The sequence below is a fragment of the Oncorhynchus kisutch genome, linkage group LG23 (assembly GCF_002021735.2).
Source record: "Oncorhynchus kisutch isolate 150728-3 linkage group LG23, Okis_V2, whole genome shotgun sequence".
In the NCBI taxonomy this organism is placed as follows: Eukaryota; Metazoa; Chordata; class Actinopteri; order Salmoniformes; family Salmonidae; genus Oncorhynchus; species Oncorhynchus kisutch.
The window spans coordinates 23,460,333-23,487,619 of NC_034196.2; the positions used below are offsets into that span (position 1 = coordinate 23,460,333).

General features: G+C 42.5%; 1 protein-coding gene across 2 annotated transcripts in view; it reads left to right on the top strand.

The window, feature by feature from the left end:
- The first annotated feature begins 7,715 nt into the window (after positions 1-7,715).
- LOC109868665 (sarcoplasmic/endoplasmic reticulum calcium ATPase 2-like) overlaps positions 7,716-27,287 on the top strand; it is a 57,753-nt gene continuing 38,181 nt past the window's right edge. For both annotated transcript variants that reach the window (XM_020458378.2, XM_020458379.2), the window contains exons 1-5: positions 7,716-8,562; positions 8,949-8,966; positions 9,059-9,141; positions 12,729-12,833; positions 27,273-27,287. The exon at positions 27,273-27,287 is cut by the window's right edge and continues 124 nt beyond it. In XM_020458378.2, coding sequence (XP_020313967.1) covers positions 8,445-8,562; positions 8,949-8,966; positions 9,059-9,141; positions 12,729-12,833; positions 27,273-27,287 — 339 coding nt within the window. In that variant the 5' untranslated portion in view covers positions 7,716-8,444. The remainder of the gene's footprint in view (positions 8,563-8,948; positions 8,967-9,058; positions 9,142-12,728; positions 12,834-27,272) is intronic.

Sequence of the window (27,287 nt, forward strand, 5' to 3'; positions counted from 1 at the left end):
TTTTAGTGGGATTCTCACAAATGAGACTAAATTATCTGGACCAAGATTGTATGAAAACACTGAATTCGCAATTGACCGCCAGAAACCCATCAGTTCACCTATGACATGTTGGTGATCACAGTCCACCAATGCAAACCAATAGATAATGGGCCTCTCTGAATAATACCTCACAACCCAGGTCCTCTCCACTGCAATCAATGAGGGAAAAAACATAGACAACATGGATTTTAACTGGGCTTTTATCAATCCGGATGAGTGAATGTAATTCTAGTATTATTTATTTTTGCTGACCTTAGCAGATTTGTGTTAATATTAGCTGTCAGTTGTATGTTAAGGCCAGGCATCACAGACTGAAATTATATGCTTGCATCTGCCTATCAATTTTGAGATTTGTTGGTATTTTGGTCCATTAATATTAGTACTTTCAAAAAGTAAACCTAAAGATGTCAAAATCTTGATGAAAATGTATATTTTCTTTAGTTATCAGCAACATTTTATGATTTTTAACCACTTTAAAATGGACATACAGCCATCATTTCATAGCTCACTACATTGAATTACACATAATTTAAAAGACAATTTCACAGAGAATGTAACAAACTGTACTATATGTGGTAACTTTAGGTATTTGGCGTTTGCTAGTCTAAATTCAGTGTCGGCTACTTGTCTTTAACTGCCAGCCATTTCCCGAAAATAAGACTCTTCCCACATGACAACTAATTTTACTCAGCTCCAGAAGCATATACATTCATCAAATTTTGTGTGGTTATCCTTAGATATATTCTCGAGACTTGTTGATATGTTATCCATGTTTTATTCTATGTTGTCCATTTTCTTTAGAAAAAGGTGGCAAAAAGTCATTTTATGTACATGTCTTTAGTATTTTACAAATAGAAAGATGAAAAAATAATTTATCCACAATCTGCTCTTAAGTGTGTCTTAAAGAGCAACTCCGCCACTTTTCAACCTCATAATTATATTTCCAGTACTAAACCAGTGTCTACATGTGAAAACTGCAAATTTTTCCACATTTTGTAAAAAGTTATATAACATTACAAAGTTATACCTGCTGACATCACCAAAGGTTAAAACATTTTAAAAACAGTGATTTTGTAACACTATGTAACACTACTGTACGCTCTCGTTGGTTGGCCCTGCTTCATACTTGTCGCCAAACCCACTGGCTACAGGTTATCTACAATTCTCTGCTAGGTAAAGCCCTGCCTTATCTCAGCTCACTGATCACCATAGCAGCACCCACAGCATGCGCTCCAGCAGGTATATCTCATCTCACTGGTCACCCCCAAAGCCAATTCCTCCTTTGGTCGTCTTTCCTTCCAGTTCTCTGCTGCCCATGACTGGAACGAATTGCAAATATCTCTGAAGCTGGAGACTCACATCTCCCTCACTAGCTTTAAGCACCAGCTGTCAGAGTAGCTTACAGATCACTGCATCTGTACATAGCCCATCTGTAAACATCCCATCTATCTACCTACCTCATCCCCATACTGGTATCTATTTATTTATTTATTTAGCTCCTTTGCACCCCACTCCAGTGTTTAATTGCTATATTGTAATTACTTCACCACCATGGCCTATTTATTTCCTTAACTTACCTCATTTGCACTCACTGTATATAGACTTTTTGTTTTCTTTTGTTCTACTGTATTATTGACTGTATGTTTTGTTTATTCCATGTGTAACTCTGTGTTGTTGCATGTGTCGAATTGCTATGCTTTATCTTGGCCAGGTCGCAGTTGCAAATGAGAACTTGTTCTCAACTAGCCTACCTGGTTAAATAAAGGTGAAATAAATAAAATAAAAAATGAGATTTGCGGTATTGTGGGGCGCAAGAAAATACTCTCCCTCTGTTCAGAGGGACGTTGCAGGTTTTGAAAATCACCTTTTTTACATTTAATCCTACCCTGTGATGTTACAGACAACCTTTTTTATGACCTTTCGTTTTAACCACAGATCATATAAACTCACCATTTTCAGATATTTAAACACTGGTCTGGTGCTGGAGATAATGAACATAAGGTTAAAAAGTGGCATAATTGGCCTTTAACAAAATTAAACCAAAGTATTAGGCTGATTTGTGATTAAGTGTCCCCAAAAATGTTTTTACAGGAAATGCAAATATGCACATATTTCATTAGTTATTAACTAATTTGCTAATTTTAACACAATATTTCAGGGGAAAAAATATATTTGTATCTACACTCAACTGGTAAAAGTTGATTGTGATATGATTAAGGGGGACGGGGGACTTTTTGATAACCGTGTAAATCTCTCTCTAAATGACGTGCAGGACCATGCAGGGATTTGCAATCTTGCATGATGTCTACTTGGATACTAATTAGCGTTATCTAACCTGAGAGTAAATAGAGCTGAATATATTGGTAGAAGTCGCCTTGTCCTAGAGAGATTTACGTGGTTATCAAAACGTCAAGCCTACACGAAACACAGTGCTTATTTGAAGTGTTTCAGAAATCCCCAATGAGAAAATGAATGGCGAAAAAACTATTAGAACCATTTCCCTTTTTGACTGCTAGGTTTTGGGAGGGTATTATGATGCCTCCACTGTGGGGCTATATCTGCAACATGCCAATTTTATGGAAACACATCTCTGGCGGTTAAAGGCGTTATTGTTTTTATGCGAATTGTGAATATTTGCATGAAAATATGTGGCCAATTGATGGAATCCTAGCTAATGTTTGTATGTTTTGACCCTCAAGTGATATGCCAAGATTATTTTACAGTTAATCTATCAGGTTTTTTACACTAGCTGGTTTTATATAAATATAATACAAATGCTCTAAATATTACCAGATAAATTATATGAATGGGCTGTAATATTAAAGAAAATATATGTAACGCTGCATTAATGTTCTAGTCGGAACTAGGAGACTCGAAAATGTCCGACTAAATAACCAACCAGTTAGCACAAATCTCACATTTCCAAGTTTCCTAGTTCCGACTAGCACGTGAACGCGGCATAGTTCTTTGAGGAAAGTGAGCTGGGAACAGTAGAGACATAACGTGGGTTGATCCGAGCTCCGGTATCAATCGTTGATAAACAAAGAGTCAAACTTTACTCGGCACGGCTGTGCTGTGACTGGGTCAGAGATGGTAGGAGATAGTGATGGAGAAGAAAGTGAAGCAAGAATGGAGCATAGTGGTACAAATAAAGGGGGAGTAAGAAAGGTAAAAATACAAAGAAAACTGGAGAGAAAGGGAGTGGTGGTTTGAAGGGGAGCGAGAGGTCAATGGAGGCAGATATGAAGAAGAAAAGGAAGTTTGAGGAGAGCTAACACCAACGGCAGTTCGGAGGTAGAGTGCCGAGGAAGGGCAAGAAAAGTCGCGAGGGGAGTATAAAGTGATTCTGAAGTTTAGGGAGGAAGGGAAAGTTGGGGGGTTAGGTTGACGGCTGTTATAAAATAGTTGATTGGGGAAGTTGTCAAGGCTAAAGTGTTAAGAGATGGGAGCTTGTTGGTGTTCTGTAAGGACATGGCGCAGAGGGAAAAAGCTCTGAGTGAAGCACATAGGTTGGTGTCGAGCAGCAGAGGTGATCAAGCAGAGAAGCAGTGGATTAAAGGGGTGATAACAGGAGTGCCTGTGAGTGTTAGTGTAGCCGGTGCTATACGGCACCGCTGTAACTCTGCGTTGTGTGTGGTTGATAGAGACTATAAACGTGGACTTTGGAGATCAGGTAGTTTTAATCAAGCAGAACTGCCTCTCTGCATCCTGCATCTGCATCCAAAAGGAAATAAAACATTTGTAGAGCACATCTGTTCTGAGAATCGTCGCCTCTTTCTACAACAGATGCACAATAGGAGGGACTGGGATCATTCGAGGAGCTAGCCATCGTTCACACATACAATAGCCTGCTAATACCTTAGCTAGCTATTAACCACATGTTGAATTCAGAATGTTGATATCATCCTAAAAATTACAAGTGCATCTTAACAATACCATCCACTTATGAGTAACCTCTAAATATACATCATTATTCATGAACAAAACACTGTGTGTATGACTTTGTACTTAAAAGCATCAAACTTTTCTGAAGACAGAAAAATCGTGCCTACCTCTCTCAGTGCATCAAAATGATTTGAGCACGCCGGGCAAAACGTAAGTACACACTCCCCTTCTCCCAGGATGCAGGCATGCATAACAAATCAACACAACATATTGATATATGAACCTGGTGAAATTCACATAGTACTTTAACAACTGTTACATTAGCAAGTGACAACTTGAGACGAGGCGTTCTAGTAAATGTTCAAAGATGGCAAGCAACAAGGGATGGAGTTAGGGTAGATAGGCTCTCTATTCTGTTACACTTCAAGGACTGGGTACTGCCAAATAAAGTAACCATAGGATATAGGAGTTTGGGGGGGGGAGGGGGTGCCACCTTCATAAAGCAAGGACATACTTATAGGATGCTAGGCAAAGGTATTGAACAGGATGAATGTGTGGTTGAGAGGAGGGGTGCTAGTGGTAGTGAACTACTATAATCCTTATCAGATATTGGACCTGGAAGTGCTGGAGATGGTGGAGTGCTAGGATAGAGGTTAAGTGGTGTGGCCATTTTAATGCCCAGAACATGCTCGGGGGGTGCAAGTGATGGGAAATCTTACAGAAGATCTGGTGTGCCTGAATGATGGCTGAGGGACCAGGATTGATGTAGCCACAGGGAAAGAGACTGCCTTGGACCTCACTCTGGTATCTAGGTTTGGAAGGGCAAAGTGGGATCAGTTTCAGGAGCTGAGTGAGCAGGTGATGGCTCGGGTGGATATAAAGGGAATGTGGATAGTATGAATAGCTTTAGTGGGGGCAGCTACTGAGGCTATACCTTAGAGTTCAGGGAGGAGGAGGAGGAGGAACGCAGTCACATGGATGAGTGAGGGGCAATGGTGAGGAATAGGAACAGGGCATTTAGAATACTGAAAACTTCCAACATCTGATTCAGTATCAGCAGGCCCTGGTGAGGAGAACTATCCGTCAGGAATTGAGGTCATGTTGGCGTCGGTTCTGTGACACCATTGGAAGTGCGACACCTGTTTGAAAAGCGGGAGGGATGATTAAGAGGATGAGTGGCTTCTGAAGGGAGTGGGATTATCCTGTGTTGACGAGAAGGAAAGGATGTGGAAGTAACAGATGAAGGCAGAGATGATGGACAAAGCATTTGTCCAAGTGCATAACTCTGCAAATTTGTCAGGAGGGGGAGAGAGAGAACGAGAGAGGAGCATCCTGGAGTGTTGGATAGGACGGGGGTTGTAAATGATGCATTGAATGCACCATTTACCATGGCAGAGATGAAAAGGGCAACAGGTAAGGCTGGGTTAACTTCACCTGGGAAAGATGAGGTGTTATGTTGGCCCATCTTAGTGATAAGGTATTAGTGTTGTACAACAGAGTGTGGGAGGAGGGGAAACTACCAGGCAGCTGGGAGGAGGCAGTAGTGGTACCAATCCGGAAGCCAGGGAAGGACCCAACGAGGCCAACAAGCTATCGGCCAATAGCTTTAACATCACATGTATGTAAGATTATGGAACGTATGATTACGGAGAGGCTAACTTACTTCCTGGAGAGCAGGGAGCTAGTATTGCCACATCAGAGTGGGTTCAGGAAGGGGAGGGGAACTATGGACCCAGTGCTCTGCTTAGAAGCAGAGGTCAGGAAGACTCAGTGAACAAGGAGACTATTGTAGTTGTCGTTTTTGATGTGGAGATGAGGGGTTGTTAATAAAGCTTGATATTATGGAGGCAGGAGCGTACAAATGGATAAATTATTTCCTGTTTGGAAGGTCTATCCAGGTGAGGGTGGGGACGTCTCTATCAGACAGCTACCTGGTGGATAACGGTGCACCGCAGGGTAGCGTGATTAGTCCTCTGTTCTCAATCATGATCAATGATGTTTACTCTCAGGTACGGCTGGATATTGGGAGGTCGTTATTTGTAGATGATGGGGCCTTATGGGAGAGGGCTTCCTGTAATGTGCCATTACAGGAAGCAATTGAAGAGGTAGAACAGTGAGCATTAATGTGGGGATTCAGGTTCTCTGTAGAGATAACTTAGACAGTGTTTTTTACCAGGAGGAAGATGGGAGATGAGGTACGCTTGAGGTTATATGGGAGAAACTTGCAGAGGGTGAGGGCCTTCAGGTTCCTTGGGGTATACTTTGGCACTAGGCTGACCTGGGCAGAACACATTGGGAGAGTGGCAGGTAAGTGTAAGAAGGTGCTAAATGTGACGCGCTGTCTGATGGGGAAGGAGTGGTGGGGGGGGGTGAGCGTTCCTTTTTGAGGACCATGTATGTTGCATCGATCCGATCCGTAATAGACTATGGTAGCATAGAGTATGGTTCGGCAGCCCGAACCTTATTGGAAAGGCTAGATGTCATTCAGGGGAAAGGACTCAGAATATGTAGTGGGGTGTTTCGGACCTCCCCAGTGGCTGCACTACAGGTGGAGATGGGAGATTTGCCATTGCAGATTAGGAGACAGCAGCTGGCAATGAATTATTGGGTCAACCTACAGGGACATGGGGTGTTTCATTCTGCAAAAGGGATTTTACAGGCATGATGGAAAACATGAGCGAGCACAGAACACGAGCTTTGGGTGGGTAATACCCAGGCGAGGGAGGTGGGACTGTATGCAAGAGAGTTTAGTCCAACGATACCTATTCCTGTAAATCCACCATGGCTACTCCCACCTTCAGCAGTTGATCTAGAAGTGTTGGAGAGACTACGGAAAGATAGGATGGGTGTTGGTCCATCTTATTTGTTTAATAGATAGATGCATACTGTGTATCAGGATTTTATGGCCATTTACACAGATCATTCAAAAGATCCAAGGACAGGACGTACTGGGTCAGCATTTGAAGTGCAGGAATGTGGGGTGACAGTCAGGAAATGTATTTCAGATCATCTGGTTGTATATGTGGCAGAGCTGATGGCCATACTGTTGGCCTTGCAATATGTGGAGTAAGTCAAGCCAGACAGAGTAGTTATTTGCTCTGATTCATGTGCAGTGTTGACGAGTCTGCAGTCCTTTAGCTCACATAGCAGACAAGACCTGCTTTATGATGTACTACAAACCCATGGCAGGATTAAACAGATGGGCATACAGATAAGATTTACTTGGTTCCCAGTCAGTGGAGGCTGCTGAGGTGAAGACTGCTCATAATAATGGCTGAAACGGAGCAAATGGAGGATTTACCACGAGCCTGTCCTCCTCAATTAAGGTACCACCAACCTCCTGTGGTCCCAGCCCATGTGGGGGTGGAGGGGAACTTGGTAGTTGATATACCCGCTAAACAAGCACTTAGTAGTGGGGATGTTGTAGTTTCAATGAGCAAGGCAGAGGCAAAAGACCGATATGGACAGTGATGGTGCAGAGATGGCAGGAGCAGTGAAGTAGAGATACTAAGGGCAGGCATTTATTTCAAGTATCAGAGGGAAAGAGAGAGGCTGAAATCTAGTATGAGGGAGAAGGGGATACAGAAAAGTAGTTTAGAGTATATTGAGTAGAACGTCATTAGATATAGTCTCAAATATGTAATATTTTTCTAAGAGCAACGGGGCTGGCAGGTAGGATTTACTTTCTCTTGGTCTCTGGCCCACACTCCAGTACAGTAGGTGGTGGTAAGACACAATAACATTGGATTCCAACCGCTGATAAACCCCACCGAAGAAGATCAGTTTGTCAGAAGTTACTACAACCACAAAGTCGCAATTGGCTATCACAAAACTTGTCTTAATTTAAGGTTAGGCATAATGTTAGCAGGGTGGTTAGGGTTGAAAGACGATTTTTTCAGATCCATTTTTTGAAATAGGCTGTGGTAACTAGTGAGGACCGAAAGATCGGGAAGAAAAATGGATTTCCGGAGTCTCTCCAACCAATAAGCGCATTCCACATGCGGACGCCGAGCGCAGCATTCAGAGCATGCGAAAGGGTAGTGAACAAATGCTATTGGTGCTGATGGGGAAAGCATTGAACCCGCGGCAGCACACAACACAAGAGCAAATAGACAGCGGACATCCACGAAGGCTGTACTTGTCAGACCTACCGCGTAACCACCTGCATTATCCAACTACAGAGACGCATTTTTTTGTTATTGCCCCTTAAAAAATTAAATAGTTTTGATAGTGGTATGAATTATCCGTATTTCATGGTTGTCTGGAACATTGTAGCCAACCGGCGAATTTGACGGGGGAAGGCATCGGTCTCCTAACAAGTGTGAGGACTAACATCCACCATTTTCATTGCACGTCAGGTTATTTAGTGTTTGGGAAATCAAATCCATTTCAAGATATTCGAATGAATTTTTGGCAGCGTGAGTTTGGGGAAGACACAAAATAAGTGAGTAATCAGTGGGGTTGTCGAGGTTTCAGCGAACGTTAGCGAGCTAGTGTGTGACCTCGCACAGATACTCACCATGGAGAACGCTCACACAAAGACAGTGGAGGAAGTTTACAGCCATTTCAACGTGAACGAAAGCACAGGTCTAGGTTTAGACCAGGTGAAGAGGCAGCGGGAAAAATGGGGACCTAACGGTGAGTAACATGTTGCTGAAATGTGATATCCCTTCCCTGGCCACACGGTGTACGGCCTGTTAGCCTGCTAAACTCGCTCCGCCGCTGGCATTCTTCAGCAACCGGCTTGTTTGAACGAAATACTGACGTCACGAACATGTACAGTCTCGTGTGTTGAAACAATTTCAGTGAACGAGCTAAAGCAAAATGCTGTACATTTAAAGTGGTCAGCCTGTTCTAAACGATGTTCAGTATGTCTTATGTTTGTCTTCCAGTCCACGTCAATTTAGATGTATTTTCCCCTTTGAAACTCTTATTCGTAATCGGATAACTTATTTTCTGTTGTAACCTTCCTCTCTCACTGTTTTCCTCTATTTCCGGTGTGGTATCCTTTGGATGAATCGCAGAATTACCTGCTGAGGAGGGTAAGTAAATCGTTCTATTTTTTTTGTTTGCTAATTAACTTTTTATAGGTATCCAATTATTTGGATGCAATCAAACCCTCTTCTTTTCTTAGGAAAGTCTTTATGGGAACTGGTAGCTGAACAGTTTGGAGATCTACTTGTGAGGATTCTTCTTCTTGCGGCCTGCATATCCTTTGTAAGTATATAATTACTTTATTGAAATGAGGATGATGGTATGCTTCATATGTCCAGAATAAGTGTATGAGCATAATTGTTGGGAACACACAAATCCCCTCTAGGGCAGATGGCACTGAAGAGTGTTTTCTTAAGAAATTGCAAAATCCTGTGTCTCCATTAGGCCTTGTACCCACAGCTCCAGCTTCATGTCGGTTTTGTATGGTATCTGTCTATTCCGGTGAAAATGTGATGTTAAACTGGCATTCATCCAATAATTTAGGGATAATTGGTTGTTGCACCTACTTGTAATGTCATTACATCCTAGTCTGCTATGTTGAGAACATCATTGATGGAGATTGAGTTTCCAGTTGTTAGTGAGTCACTGGTCGTCAGCCATTTTCTTGCACCTGTTTGGAGCCTCCTTTTCCTGCTGTTGCCCAATTATGCCTAATTTACTCCTTTTAGGCCCCATCATATCCCTTCTATTGAAGTCCTTCAGGGGAAGCAGTTGATCTGGACATAAACAATGTTTGGGTTATATCACAAGTGGCCTCACTAGTGGTGATCCTGGTGAGTGCCAAGTTCACCTCTGTGACCCCATTTCCCTTCCTGTTGGCTCGTATTCAACGCCACATCACTGTAGATATCACCAGCAGCGGGGACAGTCACTCACAGTGATGTTCAGGAATCTGGCCTTTAAATCACATCCAGCAGTGGCCGGGTCTCTCTCTCACACACACACACACGAGAGTCCTAAACGTGCTTGAGCTGTCAAGATGTTCACATTTTTCATTGGCATTTGTTGCGATAGGCTGTACCTCTAACTGGGTGGTTCTGGCCTAGATTCTGATTGAGGAGACAACTTAATTCTTAACCTGTTGTTCTGAAATAGTCTTTGAGCAACAATAGACCCATTTACTGGATAAGATTTGATGATATGGGACTGATGCTGTCATTACGCTGAACACATTTACCAATACATGGTAGTGAGAGGCTTTCAATCCTCTATTCATTGCGCAAATTAGTCATATTATTGACTGTTAACGCCAGAGAGCTTGACAAGGATAATTAGGTGGACTCTGAGTAGAGGTCGACCGATAGTTGATTTTCCAACGCAGATACCGATTATTGGAGGACCCAAAAAAGCGGATACAGATTAATCGGACGATTTGTATTTATTTGTAATGATGACAATTACAACAATACTGAATGAACACTTATTATAACTTAATATAATACATCAATAAAATCTATTTAGCCTCAAATAAATAATGAAACGTTCAATTTGGTTTAAATAATGCAGAAACAAAGTGTTGAAGAAAGTAAAAGTGCAATATGTGCCATGTAAGAAAGCTTACGTTTAAGTTCCTTGCTCAGAACATGAGAACATATGAAAGCTGGTGGTTCCTTTTAACATGAGTCTTCAATATTCCCAGGTAAGAAGTTTTAGGTTGTAGTTATTATAGGACTGTTTCTCGCTATACGATTTTGTATTTAATATACCTTTGACTATTGGATGTTCTTATAGGCACTTTACTATTGCCAGTGTAACAGTATAGCTTCCATCCCTCTCCTCGTCCCTACCTGGGCTCGAACCAGGAACACATCGACAACAGCCATCCTTGAAGCAGCGTTACCCATGCAGAGCAAGGGGAACAACCACTCCAAACGCCATTAGCGTGCACCCCGCTAACTAGCTAGCCATTTCACATCGGTTACACAAGCCTCATCTCGGGAGTTGATAGGCTTGAAGTCATAAACAGCTGCTGGCAAATGCACGAAAGTGCCGTTTGAATGAATGCTTACGAGCCTGCTGGTGCCTACCATCGCTCAGTCAGACTGCTCTATCAAATCATAGACTTAATTATAACATAATAACACACATAGTCATTAATATGGTAATCCGGAAACTATCATCTCAAACAAGACGTTTATTCTTTCAGTGAAATACGGAACCGTTCTGTATTTTATCTAACGGGTGGCATCCATAAGTCTAAATATTGCTGTTACATTGCACAACCTTCACTGTTATGTCATAATTACGTAAAATTCTGGCAAATTAGGCAGCCCAAACTGTTGCATATACACCGACTTTGCGTGCAATGAACGCAAGAGAAGTGACAAATTCACCTGGTTAATATTGCCTGTTAACTTGGATTTCTTTTTGCTAAATATGCAGGTTTAAAAAATATATACTTCTGTGTATTGATTTTAAGAAAGGCATTGATGTTCATGGTTAGGTACACATTGGAGCAACGATACGCACCGCATCGATTATATTCAACACAAGACACGCTAGATAAACTAGTAATATCATCAACCATGTGTAGTTAACTAGTGATTATGATTGATTGCTTTTTATAAGATAAGTTTAAGGCTAGCTAGAAAATTACCGTGGCTTACTGCATTCACTTAACAGGCAGGCTCCTCGTGGAGTGCAATGAGGCAGGTGGTTAGAGCGTTGGACTTGTTAACCGTAAGGTTGCAAGATTGAATCCCTGATCTGACAAGGTAAAATCTGTCGTTCTGCCCCTGAACAAGGCAGTTAACCCACCGTTCCTAGGCCGTCATTGAAAATAAGAAGGCGTTCTTAACTGACTTGCCTAGTTAAATAAAGGTGTATAAAAAAAATATCGTCCAAATCGGTGTCCAAAATACCCTAATTAATCGGCCATTCTGATTAATCGATCGACCTCTACCTCTGAGTTAATGATGCTGAGGCCTCTGTAGTGTACTCCACTGCCTGAGCGCAGAGCCTATCTCTCTGTTCATGATTGACTGTCGGAGACATCAAAATAAAATAAGAGGATGTGTGTTTTTTTTGCCTCTTCATTCAAAGAAGTGGTCATTCCATAGCATACAAGTTCAAGCTTGGCCTTTATGAGCACTGTTGTGTGGGAAGCTACCGCTCCAGCCCTAGTGTAGCCTAGTTTAGGATTTCTAGGGATTTCTAGAGATTTCTTTATCTTTCTTTTCAGTAATTTCTACTGTTGTTCCCTCTATCTCCAAGTCATTTCTATGAGGTAAAGTGGCTGGGCCTCAGCAGATGAAATTGCTTATTTTTTGATATGTAATGTGGTTATTCAAACCACTGGATTAAACCCATGCATCCTATTTCAGTGGCTGAGAAGGACTTAATGGAAATGAACACCACTTTAAAGAGCAGTCACTCACTGTTGAGAGGACAAAATGCTTTGCTAGAGACTGGATGCCTGAACAGGGTAGAGTTGTGTGGTACTTCGAATGTGAACTACAGGTATTAGAAATGGCATGTTCATGATTTGATTGATGGAGCTGAAAGTCCTGCAGCTGACATAACAATTAAGTGTTTGATGGGCTTGTGCTGACAATCACACTTTCAGCCCTGACGAGCATTGTCACTCTCCAACTGCTACTTTTCACCCAAATTGAATTACTTACTGTTACCAAGTGATTGCCTTTGCTCTGGTTTTGCAATAGTGCTCCAGGCTCTGTTATCTTGACCCTTGCCTCATCTCCGCCACACCCTAAAGCTGGTATAACTGAGACATTGATATCTGCAACTGCAGGGCATAAAATGATTGTATTTTTTTTTGTATTGCTGTCTGACTTGTCTGCCTGTTTCAGGTGCTGGCCTGGTTTGAGGAGGGAGAGGAGACCATCACAGCCTTCGTGGAGCCTTTTGTAATTTTGCTGATTCTGATAGCAAATGCCATTGTGGGTGTCTGGCAGGTAAGCAGATCTTTTTTACAACCTTTTTCTTTTAATATGGTGAACTTGGTAATTTTTTTGGTTTGATAGACTGTCCCACCTTAAGAGGAATATAGTTAATAGTAGTAGGCCTAGCTTATGATAGGATCAGGCCATATCTACAGATAACCGATTGCCTCACTCACTATACATTGAGGGAATTGATTGTGTGTATGTGGAAGAAGCTGAAACTTTTGTACAAATTGTAGCAAATCTGTTTTTCCTCTGGCTGGTTTAATGAGTTTTAAGGTCTCTCCAGTTAGTAACAACCATTAGTTGCCTGTGATTGGTCACTGAGCTGGTTCCCCTGATGGCAGGGATTGGATCCCAGGATGAGGGTTTGGAGGGATCCCTGTGGACATCCTCCTGCCAGTTAAACGCCTGCCTGCCCAAACCAATCCGCCGAACCACAGGGAGAGAAAATGCCATGAATATAAAAACAGTTCAAAATAGAACCAAGCTTAGAGTGGCACCAGAGGATATTCTTCTCAGTCCTTTATGGCACAGGAGAGTGAACATATACACTGGGCATATAGCTAGGCCTATACAGTGCCTTCGGAAAGTATTCAGACTCCTTGACTTTTTCCACATTTTGTTACGTTACAGCCTTATTCAAAAATGTATTACAATTTTTTTTAAATCATCAATCTACACACTACCCCATAATGACAAGGCAACATTGTTAAAAATAATAAATGTACATTTTACATAAGTAATCAGACCCTTTATTCAGTACTTTGTTGAAGCACCGTTGGCAGCGATTACAGCATCGGGTCTTCTTGGGTATGACGCTACAAGCTTGGCACACCTGTATTTGTGGAGTTTCTCCCCTTCCTCTCTGCAGATCCTCACTAGATCTGTCATGTTGAATGGGTAGAGTTGCTGCACAGCTATTTTCAGGTCTCCAGAGATGTTCGATCGAGTTAAAGTCCGGGCTCTGGCTGGGACACTCAAGGAATATTCAGAGACTTGTCCCGAAGCCACTAATGCGTTATCTTGGCTGTGTGCTTAGGGTTGTTGGAAGGTGAACCTTCACCCCAGTTTGAGGTCCTGAGCGCTCTGGAGCAGGTTTTAATCAATGATCTCTCTACTTTTCGTTCATCTTTCCCTTGATCCTGACTAGTCTCCCAGTCCTGCCAAATAGTTAACCCTGGGTTTCATTGGACCAGAGAATCTTGTTTCTCATGGTTTGAGAGTCCTTTAGGTGCCTTTTGGCAAACTACAAGCGGGCTGTGGTGGCTTCCATCTGGTCACTCTACCATAAAGGCCTGATTGGTGGAGTGCTACAGAGATGGTTGTCCTTCTGGAAGGTTCTCCCATCTCCACAGACGAATTCTGGAACTTTGTCAGTGACCATCGGGTTCTTGGTAACCTCCTTGACTAAGGCCCTTCTCCCCCAATTACTCAGTTTGGCCGGGCGGCTAACTCTAGGAAGAGTCTTGGTTGATCCAAACTTCTTCCATTTAAGAATGATAGAGACCACTGTGTTCTTGGGGACCTTCAATGCTGCAGACATTTGTTGGTACCCTTCCCCAGATCTGTGCCTCAACACAATCCTGTCTCAGCGCTCTAAGGACAATTCCTTCGACCTCATGGCATGGTTTTTGCCCTGACATCCACTGTCAACTGTGTGCTTTTCAAATCATGTCCAATCAATTGAATTTACCACAGGTGGACTCCAATCAAGTTGTAGAAACATCTCAAGGAGGATCAATGGAAACAGGATGCACCTGTGCTCAATTTCTCATAGCTAAGGGTTTGAAAACTGTTTTTACTTTTAATACATTTGCAAAAATTCTAAACTGTTTTTACATTGTCATAATGGGGTATTTTGTGTAGATTGCTGAGGATGTTTTTTTTTTTAGAATAAGGCTAAGAATCAAAATGTGGGGAAGGGGTCTGAATCATTTCTGAATGCACTGTATGCATCTATCTACACACAATACCCCATGATGACAAAGCGATAAATAGATTTAGACATTTTAGATAATGTATTAAAATAAAGACTCCTTATTTACATATGTATTCAGACCCGTTGCTACTGTATGAGACTAGAAATTGAGCTCAGGTGTATCCTGTTTCCATTGATCATTCTTGAGCTGTTTCTTCAACTTGATTGGAGTCGAATTCCATATTAATGCCCATGATTTTTGAATGAGACGTTCGACGAGCAGGTGTCCACATACTTTTGGTCATGTGGTGTGTGTGTGAATACAGCACGTTACTTTGATCTGTGGTAAAAAAAAAAATAGAAAATGAAGATTATATATAATCAAACTCAGCAAAAAAAGAAACGTCCTCTCACTATCAACTGCGCTTATTTTCAGCAAACTTAACATGTGTAAATATTTGTATGATCATAACAATATTCAACAACTGAGACATAAACTGAACAATTCCACAGACATGTGACTAACAGAAATGGAATAATGTGTTCCTGAACAAATGGGGGGTCTAAATTAAAAGTAACAGTAAGTATCTGATGTGGCCACCAGCTGCATTAAGCACTGCAGTGCATCTGAACTGCACCAGATTTGCCAGTTCCTGCTGTGAGATATTACCCCACTCTTCCATCAAGGCACCTGCAAGTTCAGACATTTCTGGGGGATTGGCTCTAGCCCTCACCCTCCGATCCAACAGGTGCCAGATGTGCTCAATGGGATTGAGATCCGGGTGCTTCGCTGGCCATGGCAGAACACTGACATTCCTGTCTTGCAGGAAATCGCGCACAGAACGAGCAGTATGGCTGGTGGCATTGTCATGCTGGAGTGTCATGTCAGGATGAGCCTGCAGGAAGGGTAGCACATGAGGGAGGAGGAGGTCTTCCCTGTAACCCACATCGTTGAGATTGCCTGCAATGACATCAAGCTCAGTCCGATGATGCTGTGACACACCGCCCCAGACACACCGCCCCTCCACCTCCAAATCAATCCCGCTCCAGAGTACATGCCTCTGTGTATCGCTCATTCCTTCGACGATAAACGCGAATCCCACCATCACCCCTGGTGAGACAAAACCGCGACTCGTCAGTGAAGAGCACTTTTAGCCAGTCCTGTGTGGTCCAGCAAAGGTGGGTTTGTGCCCATAGTAGACGTTGTTGCCGGTGATGTCTGTTGAAGACCTGCCTTACAACAGGCCTACAAGCCCCCAGTCCAGCCTCTCACAGCCTATTGCGGACAGTCTGAGCACTGATGGAGGAACTGTGCGTTCCTGGTGTAACAAGGGGAGTTGTTGCCATCCTGTACCTGTCGTGCAGGTGTGATGTTTGGATGTCCCGATCCTGTGCAGGTGTTGATCCACGTTGTCTGCCACTGCGAGGATGATCAGCTGTCCATCCTGTCTCCCTGTAGCGCTGTCTTAGGCGTCTCACAGTACGGACATTGCAATTTATTGCTCTGCCCATATCTGCAGTTCTCATGCCTCCTTGCAGCATGCCTAAGGCACGTTCAGGCAGGTGAGCAGGGACCCTGGGCATCTTTATTTAAGTGTTTTTCAGAGTCAGTAGAAAGGTATTTTTAGTGTCCTAAGTTTTCATAACTTTGACCTTAATTGCCACTGTCTGTAAGCTGTTAGTGTCTTAACGTTCATCCCACAGGTGCATGTTCATAAATTGTTTATGGTTCATTGAACAAGCATGGGAACCGGTGTTTAAACCCTTTACAATGAAGATCTGTGAAGTTATTTTGAGTTTTACGATTTTTGAAAGACAGGGTCCTGAAAAAGGGATGTTTCTCTGACTTTGCTGATAAGTATATCTTTCCTCAATAAAGAACTTACGACTGTGATTGTCCCACCTAGCTAGCTTAATGTGAATGTTCTAGACCACACAGTTTAACTGAGAGGGACAGAATGTTGGAAAGCATTTCACGAGCCACACACTGTACTGAGCGGCAGAGGTGTGTTCAGTGTGAACTGTGCAGCCGATTGTTCTCAAATGAGAGCCGAGAAGGGGCTTGGTGTGAATTACAATGAGTCTTTTTGAAGTGTGGGTAATCTCATTTACATCCTGCACATAAAGAAAAATACGTGGCTCTCAATTAGAGGTTTGTCCAAGCCACAGTATCCAGGGTGTATTCTGAATTGAATGACTCACCACAGGGTTCTATGGCTAGAGACAGATTTCATTCTCTTGGTTGAGGAATATAGTCCACAGTTTGGCAGGATGCAAAAGCCATATGGCAAGAAAGACTTCTGTACTAAACTCGAGTAGTCAATGACACCACTGACCAAAAATATATAACTAGCTAAACAGAGACTGTATGGACCTGCTTTAATGGGATTCCTTCCAGCTGTGGGTGGACATTTGCTCAACAGGACACTCTTTCTAGTTGTCTTATCACCTCTAAATCTTGTTGCCATGCGCACGGCGGGTGCTAGGAGTACCTGTGCCCATCAGGCAGCGATCCGCTCTTGCCTCTGCTCCCACTCGGATTGAAAAAGAAAGCAGAAAGGTAATTAGGTTGTGTGCCTCCAAGCCTGCTCCTGCTTCCAAGGTGCACACAGCCAAATCAATAATCCATCCGGTCCATGACTGGCCACTTGACCGCCTTGGGCTTTGCCAGAAGTCTAGGGGAAACAACAAGCAGAGAGACATACCCATACAACGATACAGGTAGTGTCAGTGAGACTTTTTTTTTACCCCTAAAAGGACCCAAGACTGAGGAGGGAAAACTTGGCATGTGGGTTGAAGGGGGGGGGGGGGGGGGCATGGTGTTTCAGGCCAGTCAGGGTAATGAATGGAGACTAAAATAAAACTAAGGAGGAGAAAGTGGGACGAGGAGGAGAAAGTGGGACGAGAGTTTCTGCATTAGTGAGAAACGAAGGCAGGAAGGGAAAATAGGACCTCTTTTCTCTCTGCTCCTGGCCTGGGGATTCCAGTGGGATGTTTGCGCTATCTTTAGCCTGAATGGGGAGTTATCTAGTTAGATCTGGTGTTTTACAATGACAACTCAATATAGGCTACTCCTTTCTCATAACCAAAGTTTTACTATCCAACTCCATTCCCCTCGGCATCTAGGGATTTCTTGACACCTGGGAGCTAAAGTAAGTCTTGCATCTCGACTAGAGTGACTGGAATCACACATCTTCCACAATTCTTGCAGTACCTTAAACATCTGTTGGTTTCCAATGTTTTTTTCTGACTTGGTTTTAAGTGACACAAGCACAGCTGGGGATAAAAAACCTTGGTTTGCGAGTTATAAAGCGTCAAAGCTCATGAGACCTGATTCGTCCTGCTAGAGTAAAGGAACTAATCTAAATGTCCCGTAGCAACAAAAAAAAAGGGATGGAATGACGAGGCTGAATTCATTGGGTTTATGTCTGACCTTTTCATGTGAGGATCCCACTGTACTACTGAGTAGTGTATGGGTTACTCGCCTTACTCTACCATTGTGATAGCCCCATGAGCAGTAGAGCGAATAACTAGAGTGAAGTCTAGCTTTCTTGACTCAATCTAGCAAAACCATGTTCTGTAGAACTGCACACACTGTGCTCCAGGGGAGGACTAGGCAGTTAATTACTTTTCCACTTTATGCAGTGAGTAGGCAAGAAGAATGGCTATGTGGATCACTAATCTTTAATTAAGTTGATCAATCAAACTGTATAAGAGATGTATAGGCTAATCACATTGTGTATTTTCCCTTGAGCAAAAGTTAATCTACTTTGCTGGCAACACCATTACACAGCCATGATTCAACCGACTGACTAACTTATAAACGTAATGACTAGGGCTTTAAATTAGGATTTGTGCTTTCAGGAAATATTCAGACCCCTTGGCTTTTTCCACATTTTTACATTACAGCCTGATTGTAAAAATGCTGATTTAAAAAAATAAGGTTACATTTTAATTTATTTTAAAAAATAAAATAAAAAATCCGATGTACACACAACCCAATAATGACCAAGTGACAACAGGTTTTAGATTTTTTTCATAAGTATTCTAGGAGCTAGGAGACTCAATTGAGTTCAGGTGTATCCTGTTTCCATTGATCATCCGTGATGTATCTAAAATTTGGAGTCCACTTGCTAAATTCAATTGATTGGATATGATTTGGAAAGGCACATACCTGTCTACATAAGGTCCCGCAGTTGACAGTGAATGTCAGAGCAAAACCAAGCCATGAGGTCAAAGGAATTATCTGTAGTTCCAAGACAGGATTGTGTCGAGTTAGATTTGCAGAAGGCTACGAAAACATTTCTGCAGCACTGAAGGTCCCTAAAAACAGTGGCCTCCATCATTCTTAAATTCGAAGAAGTTTACAACCACCAAGCCAAACTGTGCAATCGGGGGAGAAGGGCCTTGGTCAGGGAGGTGGCCAAGAACCCGATAGTCACTCTGATAGAGCTTTAGAGTTCCTCTATGGAGATGGGAGAACCTTCCAGAAGGACAATCATCTCTGCAGCACTCCATCAATCAGGCCTTTATGGTAGGGCCAGGTGGAAGCCACTCCTCAGTAAAAGCCACTTGACAGCCCGCTTGGAGTTTGCCAAAAGGTATCTAAAGGACTAATATAATAAGAAATAATATTCTCGTCTGATGAAACAAGACTAAACTCTTTGGCCTCAATCTCAAGTGTCACTTCTGGAGGAAACCTGGCACCATCCCTACGGTGAAGCATGGTGGTGGCAGCATCATACTGTGGGGATGTTTTTCAGAGGCAGGGACTGGGAGACTAGTCAGGGTTGGGGCAAAGATGAACAGAGCTAAGTACAGAGATTCTTGATGAAAACCTGCTCAGGACCTCAGACTGAGGGCGAAGGTTCACCTTCCAACAGGACAACCAAACCAAGCACACAGCCAAGACAATGCAGAAGTGGCTTCGGGACAAGTCTCTGAATATTCCATGAGTGGCCCAGCCAGAGCCCGGACTTGAACCCGATCGAACATCTCTGGAGAGACCTGAAAATAGCTATGCCTTGTGAAAGGCTACCCAAAACGTTTGACCCAAGTTAAACAATTTTAAAGGTGCTACCAAATACTAATTGTGTATGTAAACTTCTGACCCACTGGGAATGTGATGAAAGAAAAAAGCTGAAATAATTTTCTCTTTTTCCTGACATTTCACATTCTTGAAATAAAGTGGTGATCCTAACAGACCTAAAATTTAATTTTTACTAGGATTTAATATCAGGAGTTGTGAAACTGAGTTTAAATGTATTTGGTTAAGGTGTATGTAAACTTCCGACTTCAACTGTAAATGTGATTTTTTATTTTTATTTTTTTATTTTTATTTTTTAAAATATACGTTTGCAAACATTTCTAAACCTGTTTTTGCTTTGTCATTATGGGGTTTTGTGTGTAGATTGATGGGTGCGGGAGGAAACAATTTAATACATTTTAGAATAAGGCTGTATCGTACCAATGTGAAATCAAGTTTCAGCAGTTCCTTAATCAGTTGGTGTGTGTTCTCCGATTATGACCAGGCCCCAAAAAATTACCAGAGCAATGGGTATGTTTATAGCCGCAGATATGCGCCCGTTCTTGGTGGTTGAGAATGGGGTGTTTCGGCACCTCAAGTGCCCGAGCAACATTACAAATTTCGCCCTCTTTCACCCATTTCAGCAAAAGGGTAGTACCTGCTCTATATAAGCAAGCTAAATCTGAAGTCCATGAATTGGCCAATGCACTGTGTGTTGCACTTACTTCAGATGGATGGACTTTCAGTGCTACAGAGAGCTACTTAGTGATAGGCCATCACATTACCCCGGAATGGGACATGAGAAGTACTATGCTACTGATGCCCCCTTTATTTTTTTTTCTCTTTGTAAGAAATTGTAGCATAGGCCTATGCAATGTTTACATTGATTTTACACGCATATTGCTCTTTATTTTTGTGTTGCTTGATCGTGTTTTAATTTTAGAGAAGACTAAGTGTGGTTTACGTGTGTTTTATCTCTGCGGAATCCTCTGGGGCTGTTGTCTCTGGTCCCTAACTCTTCGATCATCTCTCGGGCCTTCTGCTGCACCTCACTGCTCCCAAAGACTTACACCTCACCTCGTAGTCCCCCTTGTTGATCTACAACACGCACACAGGGAGGTTACCTCTACGGGGAGGGGGGGGGGGTTGATTTAGGTGTAGTATTGAAAATGCTTTTTATTTTTTAATGATAACATACTACTGCTGCTACTAAGCAAATGCAATGTCTAACGTTAAGTTAATTTACTCTAGCATGCCATATTCAGTTAAATTAGGCTAGCGAGGGGGCGCTAGAGAGCGTGCTATGGAGTAGACGTGCTTTGCTAGAGCTCCGCTCCATTTTGAAACAAATTAGTATTTATCTTAACCTCTCACGACCTATAACTTCAAACAAATATGACAAAGGGAAAAGGCACCAAAAAAGTTAGCGCTAAACAAGATAATTTGAATGAGATGGACAGCGAACCAATTTCAACGTCGCCAACCCATGAGGAGTTAGCTGAAGAGGCTAGCTTCCAAGAGTTCCCCACAGAGCCTACGCAAAGTGACATACTGGCTGCCATAAACTCACTAAGCAAGAAGGTGGACACAAGGTTGGCTGATATCTCAAAGTGTATTGGGACTTTGGCCGAACCTGTGAAGGCAACACAGAGAAGGGTGCATGAGGTTGAGCAGACGACAGTCGATCACGAGGCCAGGCTACAGGACATAGAGAAACAGTGCACAACGTTCAAAAATGACAACAAAACCCTGAAAGCCCGACTGGAAATGCTTGAGTCGCATTCAAGACGCCAGAACATCCGAGTATGTGGCATCCAGGAGGACACTGAGAAAGGGAAACCCACTGAATTTGTCTCGGAGCTGATACCGGCCCTGCTGGGGAGTGAACACTTCAAAAGGGCCATCCTGATCGACCGCGCACACAGATCTCAGGCAACGAAGCCGGCCAAGGGCGGGCTACCAAGGCCATTCATTGTACGGCTGCACTATCCCCAGACCAGGGATCTCATCCTCAAGCTGGCTAGTCAAAAGTTCCCCCTTAACTTCAACGGAGCCAGGGTGTTTTTCTACCCAGATCTTACCTTGGAGGTGAGGAACCAACGGAAAGAGTATGATGAGGTACGCAACAAATGCAGGGCGGCCAACATCCGATATGGATTCCTCTTCCCAGCCCGGTTTAAGGTGACAGTCGAAGGATCAACACGTACCTTTGACAACCCAAAAGAGGCCAATCTGTTCTTGACAAGCAGGCTCCCTGGCTGAGGATACAGAACGGCTCTGTCAGCTGGCTAAATGACCAAATACAGGCCAGGAATGTGTTTGGATTTCCGGCCTATGTCTTTTCGATTAGAAGATCAGAATTTGGGACTTATGATTGGTGAGATGTTGTGGCTAATATAGCATTGTTTGGCACATCATGTTTTAGCACCACTCACCCCCTAACGTGAGAGTTAAGTGTTATTTAATATTAGCGTCTATGCGGAGCATCTATAGACGACGAGTTAGTTCAAGCTGTATGTCTAGACACCCTAAGGTTTGTGTGTTAGCCAAGGAGTGCTTCGTTTGGGGAAGTCACTCAGTAAATGGACGGGAGGGGGTATGTGTTTTATGTTCACGTTTATTATTAGTACAGGTGGCATGACAAGCTCCCGCACGGCGGGACGTTTTTCTCTGAGTTTTGTATGACAGCAACCATTTGCTCTAAAATAAGAAATGCCACATAGTGACAGAGCACAGAGTAGACCATGTGGAATAAAGATAGTCAGCTGGAACTGTAATGGCTTAGGGCATGTGGTGAAACGAGCTAAGGTTTTTTTCTCATCTTAAATCACTGGGTGCTGACAGTGTTTCTTCAAGAAACTCATATTAAACGCTCCGCTCAGGCCAAGCTACGAGTCGGCTGGATCGGTCAGATATACCAGTCTAACTTTGATGCAAAAGCGAGAGGGGTAGCAATCCTGATAAGGAAAAACATTCAGTTTGTTGACTCATCCTCGATTTCAGATCCTAATGGTCGGTATATTATTGTGGCTGGTACACTGAATTCGAAACCAGTAACCTTGGTCAATTTATATGGTCCCAACTTCGATGATCCATTATATTTTCAAAGGGTATTTAAGGACATACCAAATATCTCGGATACAAGTGTTATTGTTGGAGGGGACTTTAACTGTACGTTAGATCCTCTTTTAGATAAACAGCTATCAAGGTCACTTCAACAATAAAATGCCAGTGTCTGTCTAAATACATTGATGACAAACCTTAACATTGTCGATATTTGGAGACTGACGCACCCAACAGACAGGGATTACTCTTTCTTTTCATCAGTTCATAAATCATATTCCAGAATTGACTTTTTTGTTGTACTCCAAACTAATTTCAGCAGCTGAGTCGGTTACCTATCACCCTATTCTAATTACGGACCACTCTCCTGTGTCCATGGTGCTGAAACTCGACAATATGTCGACAGCTTGCGACCGTGGTGCTTAGAAGCATACCTGCTGAAAGATGAGGCTTTTTTTCACTATTTGAAGGAGCAGATTGCCTTTTTCCTCAGAACTAACGACACAGGAGATGTTGACGACTCCACCCTTTGGGAATCTCTAAAGGCTGTGATTAGAGGTTACATTATTTCTTAAACATCAGAGAGGAGGAAACGCGCCAATACTAGGCTGAGAGAAATTGAAAGTTAGGGGAACAGGAAAGTTTTTAGGACGAATTCCTCGTATATAGTCCTTGAGAAGATCACAAAGTTAAAATATGAATACAATACCATCCTTTCGAAACGGGTGGGCTCTTTACTTGCTAGAACGCAACAAAGTTATTTTGAACTGGGTGACAAACCACAAATTATTAGCAAGACAGCTAAGGCATGTACAGGCATCTAGAGCTATTCACAAAATAAAGACAAGGGTAAAATGGTAACAGATCCGCAGGATATTAATAAATGCTTTGCGCAGTTTTACTCAGAGCTATACCAATCAAAATGCGATGCTACTAATCCACTATAACGCTTTCTCGCTGAATGTGAACTTCCTAAACTAGACTGGGGCAGCTTCTGCACTCGATGCATGGATAACTTTAGAGGAAATTAACACATTAACACCGATTGAAAACATATTTCCGACATCATACACCCTGACCAGACAGGTTTTATCCCGGGCCGACATGTATACTACAATTTGAGACGCCTTTTCAACGTAATGTATCACGATCATAAGGTTGAGGCAGTGGTAATAGCTCTTGATGCAGAGAAGGTTGAGGCAGTGGTAATAGCTCTTGATGCAGAGAAGGTTGAGGCAGTGGTAATAGCTCTTGATGCAGAGAAGGCGTTTGATCGGATTGAGTGGAAGTATATGATGTCGGTTCTGGAGCACTTCGGGTTCGGAAAGGAATTTATTAATTGGATAAGAATTATTTCTGCACACCCAATGGCGTCCGTGGTAACCAATCAAGAAATGTTGCAGTCATTCCGCTTGTTCAAGGGGTGCCGACAGGGGTGCCCTATTTCGCCTGCTCTCTTCGCTATAGCCATGGATCCCCTTGCTATTCGCATTCGGGCATGTGTCGATATAGCTTCTGTTAAAATAAATGACACACAGCACAAAATTTCCCTATATGCAGACTGTTCTTTTTGTTTTTGTTCAAGCCTAAAACTTCTATTCCACCCATAACTGGATAAACACATTTGGTTCCTTCTCTGGCTACAAGATAAACTGGCAAAAAAGTGAGTTGATGCCAATATCACGGCCTGTGGATATGCAATTTCTGCAATTTACCCGTTTTAGAACAGTGATGGACAAGTTCACAAGCCTTGGCATTGTAGTGACGAGACCTTGATCAGCTATTGAAAGCGAATTGGGACATGAAAATATATCAGCTTAAACAAAATGTAGAATTTTGGAAAACTCTGCCTATCTCCTTGGTTGGTCGTATAAACGCTATTAAAAGGCTTGTCCTACCCAGGTTTCTTTACCTCTTCCCATGTCTACCCAATTTCATACCACAAAGCTATTTTAAGAAACTGGATTCAATAGTAACTCCATTTTTATGGGATAACAAGGCAGCCAGAATTTCAAAGAAGCATTTATGCAAGTACAAAATAGAGGGGGGCTTTGGCCTTCCTCACTTTAAACTGTATTAGTGGGATGCTAATCTGAACATTGTGTCTTTCTGGAGGGAAAGTTTACCTGCGACGAGACCGAAGGATATGCCTGCATGGCTTTTGATTGAGCAGGCCTCCTGTCGATGTTCCTCGCTCCCTGCACTTGTTAATAGCCCATCATATGTGAAGAAATCCACTTATGACTCTAACCCAGTCATTTGTCATATGCTTAAGATCTGGAAACAGATTAGGTATTTTCTTAACATACCCATTGTATACATTGACAGCCCGATTTGCCCGAATCATGCTTTCCACCCCGCATTGGATGATGTGGTGTTTTCACAGTGGAGGGAGAAGGGGTTCACAGCAATTGGTAATCTATACATAGATGGTCAGTTAGCTTCATTTCAATAATTACAGGGAAAATTCAACATGCCAAAAACACATTTTTTCAGATACCTCCAAATCAGGAATTTCATAAGGACACATATCCCACAGTATGGCATGAAGCCAAATAGTCCTACATTTGAATGGGGTTTGACAAGGATCAAGCTATCTAAAGGGTCGGTCTCTAGACTGTATGATGTGCTACAGGCCCACATAGAGGTATCCACAGACGCCATTAAAAGGGCTTGGGAACAAGAACTTGGGTCAGAAATCTCAGATGAGGACTGGGTAGAAGCTCTCAGGAATATAAACCACAGTTCAGTGAATGCCAGACACAACCTTGTACAGTTTAAGGTGATACACAGGTTACATTACTCAAAAGTAAAACTGCATAAAATATTCCCGGACACCTCACCACTGTGTGAGGTGCAAGCAGGATGAGGGGACGTTGACCCACGTATTCTTGACATGTCCCAAGTTACATGTTTACTGGGCTCTCATTTTTGATTACTTATCTAGAGCCTTTGATAGAGTTCTAGAACCAGACCCATTGACCGCTCTGTTTGGTACAGTTGATGGGAATAACCACGAAGGGAAAGCTGTCTCTCTTTGTACTCTATTAGCCAAAAGGCTCATATTGCAATTTTGGAAACTGGAGACTGTACCTACCTTTGAAATGTGGTTACGGGATGTAGGTAATGTAATACATATATGGAAAAGATTCGAAACAATACCTCCAATAGAAGTCCAATGTTTTACAAAATATGGCAGCCGATACTGGATAAATATTCTAGTCCCGCTTCATAACTGGGTTGACGATCTGCTGCTACTCTGTGCTGTACTCCACTCAATATCTATTTTTGGCTTAACTACACTGCTTGTAATGACTATATGCTGTCTTCTTATACATGTACCACCTAATAGGATTTTGTGTATGTGTGAGTTAAGTTTTGTTTTGTCCTCTAAATTGGCCATCCCATTCAACAGTACAATGAATGTCATTGTTAGTATTGCTGTCTTTATTTGATTTTTTTAGTAAAATAATAAACATATAAATATAATTACAATTTTAAAAAATTAGGCTAGCGATGGCAGTTGTGGAGACTGGCACTTATGGTAGTTGGGACATAAATTAAATGCTCTGAAGTTTGTAAGGGGAGCCGTTATCTGTCAGGTTGTTTGCCATTGTATAAGCAAACAAAGCTTGTCTGGGGATGTTGGAGGTTATGGTGACGAACATGTTCAGAATACCTTTTGAATTCTTCTGTCTTTGACCAAACTACTTCAATACATGCACCTTGGACCAATCAATGCCCGCAATGGCAACTGTTAACAACCTACAACACTTTCCATGCAGCCTGTATTTTTAATGGAGATGTTGTCCGTGTTCCCATCCAATGAGGCCAGCGGGTGTGCCCTGTCCAGAGTGCTGCCAGGCTGGCTGCTTGTGACAGTACCTCTGGGATTAAGCCCACAGGGAGGGAAATGTCAGCAGATCGCTGGTAGTTGATTGGGGGTTGGCGAGACGGAGGGTTTAATTGTGGTACACTGTGCTCCAGTCCTTAGCTATATCTGATGGCATACTGACTCTGTGACGTTAAACATACAAGATGTTAAAAATATAAGTCCATTGAATTCCCAGGGTTGACTGAGCCAGGAATGTATTGTTTCCTTAAATCTGAAATTGAGCCCTTTTAAGTGTAATGGCCGTATTTTCATTTGATCCTATTGTTTTTTTTCTTTTTCTTTGGCATGTGATGAGATCAACAGATCAGCGTTGTAAATACGGTGGTATTTCTGGCTATTACAATGTCCAATGATTTGTTGTTGGATACACTTCTCGTTGGGTTTGCTTCCTTTCCCAGCTTAAGGGTCACTGGTCAAGTGATCGTTCTCATTCTTTAACCATCTCTAAATGCTCTTTGTGTGGGATCTGGTCGTCAACCCACATGTGAAGCTTACATTTATCTCTGAAAAATATTGATATTTAATCTGATTGCTTTTGTCTTACAGGAGCGAAATGCAGAG